At 35.4% G+C, this 8,483-nt stretch overlaps 1 protein-coding gene across 1 annotated transcript; it reads right to left on the minus strand.

Annotated features, from left to right (window-relative positions):
- Positions 1-6,503: 6,503 nt before the first annotated feature.
- On the minus strand, positions 6,504-7,865 carry LOC117209714 (ensconsin-like). Its single transcript, XM_033452009.1, is given in 5 exon segments — positions 6,504-6,539; positions 7,318-7,502; positions 7,505-7,640; positions 7,642-7,728; positions 7,731-7,865. Coding segments are annotated over 5 exon segments (579 nt in total).
- Between the last annotated feature and the right edge of the window lie 618 nt (positions 7,866-8,483).

Raw genomic sequence — 8,483 nt, forward strand, 5'->3', positions numbered from 1 at the left:
CGAGGGGGGTGGCGACCGGGTCTCGCAGGGGTGCCCGCGGGGCTTATATTGAATTTTAAGGAAGTTCCTGCCGGCGGAAAAGATACATGCAGCCGTGGGGGTGGCTTCTCGCGGAAAAATGTATCCACTGGTTATCCACGATTTCTATAATTTTTATTCTTCATGGTGTTCCTATATGACCTGACGAAGTTCTTTCGTTCTCTGTCAGTGATACCTAGTGGTCAAGAAAAATGTATGTTTTTATCCTTCCATCGAAGTCTATAACCTTTTATCATTTTTTGAACGATTATAAATTCAAGATGACGAAATCGATGGTGAAATTAAGACATTATTTCATTGGATTGATCGGATTATGAGAAAAAGATTGGATATATTTCGTTGTAGCTGCTGAATCATTTGAATCATGTGCCAAGTATACACAACATCATTGTGAAAATCGAGGAAGCTCATCTTCCTTCTTCTGTAATCAAAGTGCTGGTTGGTGATGTTAAATCACGCTTACGATTGCGAATGTTCTATATTTTCAGTACTCTTCATATTTCTCTTCGGTTCCTCCTTTTGTTTTAAAAGGAACAATCTCCCGGAGGAGAGCGCTCGTAAACTTTGTACGCTTAGCTGCATGGACCTTCCAGTAGAATCAAACAAAGGGCGCGTACAGCTTTCCGCTATATTTTTCACTAAAAATAGAGAAAGAGGATAATGCTTGGTTTTAGGATGAATATAATTACTTTTAGTAAATTAAAATCTTTGCCACACTTCTACTTCGAAAATGTATCGGTCATCGTTATATCGCGAATTGTAATAATCACTTCGAACATTAAAAAGTAATTTAGTACTATAGATTTGATAAAGGTATAAATTATTACAACATTTCATATAGAAATAGTTAAAAGAAAACTTTAGTATATCATATGGTCAACCATGGATTTTCTATATTTTTCGATCTTTGATTTTACAACTTCTCTCTCTGCATTACTCCATACATGTGCATCTCATTTATTATCAGTGTACCTACACGCGTATATATTTCACTCAATTTACGTTTTTAAATTCAAATTGGATACAATGGTTTCCATTATATTTCGGATACAACGTAGTTTCCAGAAGCAGCGTACGATACGAACAAGAAATATTTCGCAATCTCTGGAAAAATGATTCAACCTTCCTCCGTGATATTTTCAATAACGCATTATCAAAAGAACTGCACGATACGTCGCGATTCATATATTTTCCTCATTCATATACAAAATATTTTATAAAGTTTGAAAAAATGTCCACATCTTCCCAAATGAAGGGCCATATATTCCAACTCATTACACATGCAACATTCGTACAAAAATTCGCCTCGTATGACGATACCGATACAAAATTCTCCTCGATTCAAGAGATTGAAACGCAATATTCGAACGATGCAACTCCGTTAAAAGGAAATCATCACCATTGAACCGGTTTAACCGTGAAGAAATCACGGTAAGACGCGGAAATTCACTGTCTGAATTCGCAGGCTCGGTCGCGGGTGTAGCAAGTGGAAAGAATTCACAGCCCCAAGGGTCGAAAGCGAGCGAGAGAAAGTGAGGACTAAAGAGGAGCTAGGGAGCGAAGGGTGGTGCTCGGTGGGAGTCGGAGTCGGAGGCCCCTGTAATGATCTTACGGCCGTGGTAACTTTTTTAATCAGCGCCCGGTTTAATTATACGGTCGATGAGGAAGGTGCTCGTCCTCCTCTTGCTCTCGCGTCCCCCTTCTACACCGCTTCGTCCGCTCCGTCACTGCCTCTTCGAGCTTTCCTCATCAATCCCTCGCGCAGACCCGGCCAGTCGTCCTAACTAGGCACCGACTCGCAAACAAGATTTGACTTATTGCGCCCGAGCGATTTCTCCTTCGTTCTCTTTGCCCTTCGCGGTGAACCCCGACAGAAAATTTTAAAATATTTTTCTGTAATTGAAATGCTGCTCTCGTGATCACGTCACGATCAAGGAATTTCGATCGTGATGATGGTGGATACTGTAAAGTTGTTCATATGATATCGAGATGGTTTATTATCGATGGACGTGCAGGTAGAAAAGTTTGTTGCGCATGTTGGTTTTTAATCTTCAACCATTGCAACAGATAGAGAGATAATTGCAGTGTGTAGGAAAGTAGCGTATGTTTTTATTTGCAAGGGATATTAATTGTTTTGCCGCTACTGACGCATAAGTTGCATCTTGCCAGATTTTTGGTAATGCTGTTGACACAACTATTACGATTTCGTATTTATTAAATACTTATCGATGTTGCATCTTCGTGGTTAAGAGAAGAATATCGTGAAACACGCGAAGAATATTCTGATACGTTGATATTTCATGCGGTTACTCATTGATTTTTTAAAATTGGTTTGTTCGAATAAGGGTCGATAACAAAGCTGGATGCAAAGATAATTATGGGAAAAAGAGTACATTACTACAGGAGAGAGAAAATGAAATTTTAGTTGCAGCGACAGTGTTAAATATTTAATAGTATTTTACGTTATATATTTAGCACCCATTTTCTTAATAAATATTTACATATGAATACATCATGTTCTTATATTTTAAATATTATTAAGTACATAGTTAAATATTTAATAATACAAATTTTCATTCGAGTAAGAAAAGTTGAAAGTAAAAGGAATATCAGGAATTTGTATACGGGCCTTAATAGATCATTATATTAATGAGGTTTGTATTCGAGTAGCGGGAAATTGCGATATTCTTTTTAAGCCTTTTTGCAGCCTCACTTTCAGAACTAAAAAGAAAAAAATGTTGATAACTGGAAAATTTTAATTTGTTATAAAATGTTATAATTATTGTCGGAGAAATTTTTTTAGAAATATCACGTCTTTAAAGAACAGTTCTTAGATTTGCTTTTAATTGTCGTTCCAAAAACAATCAAACATCTTTTCATTATTTTGATATCATATTCATTATATTATTTTATCATTATATCATTATTCTATTTCTCAGAAAATGGCAAACATCTGTTTTCAAAAATTCTATTTTACTTATTTTCCATTCATTTTATATTATACACCTATCATATATATTTGCATGTTTTTAAATTATTAGTTTCTACTTATATTCCGTTAAATATATTTCCATTGTAACATAAAACGTTTTCCAAATTTTATTCACCATTGTCAAAGATTTAATAATTAGAATACGAATAATTTTCCGAATAGAATATGGTGTTTGTATCGTCACAGAATAAACGAGGGTGGTTGGGGTGGGGGTTAGAGGGTGGTTCCTCGACCAACGATACAATTCAAGCTCCTCTTCTGTGCAATGGCGCCCGTTTCAGTTTTGTGTTCCTTAAATGCTCTCGTTAAATCTATTTAATTAACTCATTAATCGTGGTAAGGAGAAATTGGAAAACTCGTAAATACATTTCAATAAAATAACGAAAACCCTACAAGAATCATAATGTTGTGACTCTATTTACAACTATGTCATTAAATATTCTACGAATTCTTACGGACACAGTGTATTATTTTATAATTACAAAATATTAAGAATATTTAGTAATTTAAAAGCAGTTACATTACAACGATTATCTCAAAATTCTCTAAAAATATAAATCTAGCATAAGATTAAATTAAATTAAAATTAAATGTTAGGAGAAAATTAAGTGATACGATAGCGAAACAAGTTATTTGTTTATATAAAAGTTACTATTTTATTTATAAAAATGACATCATTAGAATTAAAAGCTAAAGGAAGTTCTTATCCTTGATTGAAATTCTTTATTGGAACGTGTCAAACATCAACTACTTTTGATCTTGTTGAAAAGGTAAAGGTTACCCCTCAATGATATTCGATGTGAACCTGCGGATGGTTTTACCTGGTCGCGTGCCACCTACCTGCTGCGCACCGAACAGGTACGATATCGATTCTATTGGGTATCGAATCAATGGTGCGAAAATAATAAAAGGTATTGATACCTGTTGCTGGAAGCCCGATTTGTTACCTGCCTCCCTTCCATGCACTGCCAGGCAATTTAACCATTTCCTTCTGTCGAACAGGATATATTTGTAAACAATATTCATCTATTACCCCTATTTTCTTCAATAATTTAACGCGTAAGATATAAATGTAAAAATCGTATATGAGATACATGATGAAGATGACAAGAAAGATTTTTTACTTTTCAAGTTTAGTTGCTTCTGTGTAGCGTGAAAAAGTTTCAGGTTTAGTTTATGCGTATATAAGAAGACATAAAAAATTCTGAAGTGGTATTAGTAAGATTAGTAGGTAACTTAGATGATGGAGAAGAATTTTTATTTGTCAATTTATTGAATTATAAATATCCGCTTTTATTTAAAAACAATTAAAAGCAAATAAAATAAAACGGTACAAGTAGTATTTTTCTAAAAATAAAAACGATGTAATATCGTAATAATAATTTGCGATAAATATTTTCGATATCAATTAAATTTCAACGAGCTCGTCTGGCTCATTCTGAAATTATCCATGCATCATTCTGTCGCTACTTTGCTCGAGAATATTGAAATATAACAGGTATTGAAAATATTTTCAATTTGTACCGCATAATTCTTTGTTTGTCTTGGTATTTGCTAAACGAGATTCGCTCTTACATCGAAGGGGCCTCAAACACTTCCCGTCTTCAGCCACGTTGTTAAAAGTACGAGCTATAAGCGAGCGTAAAATGAAGTTTTAATGGCGTCGCGTTCAATTCTACCGGTCCTCTCTCCCCCCATCGTCTTATTTTGTTTCCTCTTTTTTTTTCGGTGGGGGTCGATAATCGCCATCGTCACGTTTTATTCCGCGCCGGCTACGGTGGTTCGGGTTTACGAAGGATTTTCGAGGTAAGCGGTGTAAAATCGCTTCGTCGACATTCTACGACTTCCTCCCTGACGATGGTGACGACGAGAGTTAATTACGCTGTAATTAACGTATAAGGTAATCCAGGACTTACATTTCGTTCGAACAAGAGACCGGGATCGCAATTAATGCGCAGCCTTGTAAGATCTATCACTTTGCAGGGTTAGTTTCGGAGGGAACAACGTTTTAGAGTCGTAACGATTTCGATTCCTGTCGAAGTTTCTCGTCCAGGTCGTGTAAAAAAGTGTCTATGTATTTGTTAAGTATATTAAATTTATTTGTTACTTTTAAATTACGACATCGTTTCAAAATAACATTAAAGAATGGGATAAGTAAAATATTAGTGATTCTATACAAAATGATTTTGTATTTCTTTTATACGATTTTATAGAAAATATTATAGAAAATATAAAGAAATCTAATAATAGCGTTAGATATTCTTCTAAAAATTCTACTTATAAATATTACAATTTAAAATTATTTGCAAGTATAGATGTTTATTCGAGCTAATAAAAATGAAAATGAAATTTGCGGTACTAAATGCAAAATAAACTATAATTACGACTATAAATATTTTATTATACGATTGTATAAAGATTTTAATAAAAAATATTGAATTTTAGTTGTAAAATTTGTAAGTGACAAAGGATAGCTTCTCACTTTTCAATTGGAACTTCAGTCAATGTTATCGGCTGTAAAGCCACCCTTAATGTGTTTCAACTACCCTTCGCTAGAGGGTAGGCGCATCGAACACGTTTTCGGTCAAGGTAGAAATTTCCCTTATCTGTAGAGACCTTTGCGGTTATAGATTCTTGTTTTACCACACTCAGTGGTTCTCAAAATTGCATCCCATGTTAATTTTCACGTTTGAAGGTATCTCACGTATTAGACGCGTCGCATCGGCTCGCTTCTAAACGATTTATGTGCGTGATAAAACAGTCACTTACGCGTTGAAAGCAGGAAAATTGCTCGTATAAATTCGAATTTACCATCTTAATTGCTTTCGTTTATCTTCCAGCGAAAGTATTTCCACGCATTCAAACGATCGCTAATACGTAATTATGCTTTACGGAAATGCAATCGTGATAAAATTATGTACGCCATTAGGTATTAAAAAATCATATATTTAATTATTGAAAATCTTCCCACTTCTCCTGTTTTGTATTGTCTATCAATTATGGTATATATTCTAGCTTTAACAATAAAGTCTAATTCTTTCAAATAGGATCGTGATTGTCGAAATCCGAGATAAATCTATTTTAATGTGTCTAAACATATATTTAAAGACAACAGTCAAAGAGTTAAGTCATTTATTTTTTTGTTATAGAGTTAAGTGTAAATATAAATGGAGTGAATATCTTACAAAAGTGTAAAATATAAACAAAATAAATATCTTGTTGAAAATGACAATGCTCGCCATCCATATGCAGATGCGCTTTTTACAATAAATAGTAACTAGAATAGTTCTTTTGTTTTTATCCCTAGTCCATGTAAGAAAGTGCAATAAAAGCTTTCCGGCTCAGAACAGTGTGATAGATTTATCCGAAGAATAAAATAATAGCTATTGTGATCATAGCTCTGAATACAGAAATAACAACAAGTAATGGGCCCAGGTTCAATAATTAGTTATTATTTTTATTGAAAATATTATTAATAGTAATAATATGGAGGAGCGCAAAAGATAACCTAAAAACAAAAAAAAAGAGTGCGTGATTGTTGATTCATTCATTTGTGACAATAAAAACATTCGATATGTTTTACTTTATTAGCTTTAATAAATCCATTTTTAGAAAGAAATCCGTTCTTTTGATAACTGTATTATCTCGTAAGCAATTATATTTTTGATAAAGCGCCCTTATGATTGAATATCAATCATCATATGATTGAATATGATTGCTTGTAGTTCAGCCCCCCCCTATTTCTATTTCTAACAACGGCATGTGGTCTGACTCTGTTCTTTTTCCTACTTTCATGCCAATTATCTCTTCTGTCGTCTCCTGGTTGCCAATCACATAATCTATCACCGAGTTTCCTCTCTCCCCAATATATGTCCACTCCTCCCTTTCTTTATCTCTTCCATTGACTATCATCCAGCCTCTCTCTTCTAGTTACTTTAGCAGTTTTATGCTCTTCCTTTTTTCCTTACTCTCATTGCTGCCCTGCATTTCTAGTCGAAATTTTTGGGTAGTCTATATTTTAGTTTTTCCCAGTTATCTTCCTCTATCCAAGTTTCCGTGAGTCTGATTACGTCGAACGTCTTCAGATATTCCCACACCTCTTTGTCCTTACTTATTAGCCCTGCTACATTCCAGAAGCACATTTTTATCCCCTTTGTAGTCCCCCCCCTTTCCCTCTTTTTTCATTTTTCTTCCCCTCCCTTTCTTTCTTTCTCCAGCCTCTGCTCATTTTCGTTCCACCTGCACCATCTATTTTCTATCTTTAGTTTCTTATATCCAATCCTTACATATTCGCCCTTTTCCCCTTTTACACTGGCTATTCTTCTTATTTGTTGCTGTACCTCCCTTTCTTTTCTTGTCAGGTCGTCATCTATGTATACCCACTTTTTCAATTTGCTTTTCTCCTTCATTACCCTTATTTTGTCCTCCATTGATTTCATCGTCGCCACTATTATTGTGTTTTTATCCCCACCCTTATCATATGTGTTCTTTCTACTTCTACGCTTATTTTCATTTTTTCCCTTATGAACTCCTTTACTGTCCCTTCATTGCTCCCTTCGTTCCAGTCTACTCCTTTGATTACTATGTTCCTTCTTCTTTTCTCTCTCTCTCTCTGCACTGTCCTTCTCCTCCTCGATTCTTCTAATTCTGCCCAATAGTTCCTTCTTTTCCCTTTCCCACTCTTCTCTCTCTCTGGCTTTCTCTCTTCCTCACTTTTTTCCCTTTCCTCTTTCATTTCCCTCTTCATCTCCTCCACTTGTTTTCGAATATCCCTTTTATTTCCTTTATCGAATCCTCTTTCCATTTTCTCTATTTTTTCCATCATTACCTCCATTCCTACCTCCCTGGTTGGTGTCTCTTTTTCTGACGAGCTGTATTTATCCAATGTGTTTCTGAAATCTGCCTTATCTTCCGCTTTACGCGCGTTCCTTGGTCTTCCTCTGTTTGACGCCATCTGTCGTTTCCCTACCTTACTTTATTTGCCGCGCTTTTGACTTCCTAACCTCTTCTCCTCTAGTTTTTCTAATTTGTATCTCTCTCTCGTTCCTGACTTCTTTTCGCTTTTCTTTCACTTTCTCCTCGTTTCTTCTTTGTGCTTCCTTCTCCTTTTTCCCTTCACACTTCACTTTTTCCACAGAGCTCTTCGTCCGCGTGTTACCCTCGCCCCGAACCAGACCGAAAGTCCCTATTCTCTCCTGTAAAAACAGTTATTATTTTTCCGACGATTGTTCGAGCAGGCAGATGTATACTGAAAGGTCGTTCGTTTCTTCTCTCTCTTTCACTTATTCTTTTCTCTCTGTTGGACTTTCGTGTTCGACAAAATTTGCATACACGGGAACGAATCGCAGGATCCGGAAGGACGTCAGGTAGCGATGCGTCACAGCTCGCGCGTCGCTGTGTGCGTGCATACGGTGAAAATGAAGTGGCCCAGGGCATTAATAACTGTACAAAA

The sequence above is a fragment of the Bombus bifarius genome, unplaced genomic scaffold (assembly GCF_011952205.1).
Source record: "Bombus bifarius isolate JDL3187 unplaced genomic scaffold, Bbif_JDL3187 scf7180000008193, whole genome shotgun sequence".
Classification (NCBI taxonomy): domain Eukaryota; kingdom Metazoa; phylum Arthropoda; class Insecta; order Hymenoptera; family Apidae; genus Bombus; species Bombus bifarius.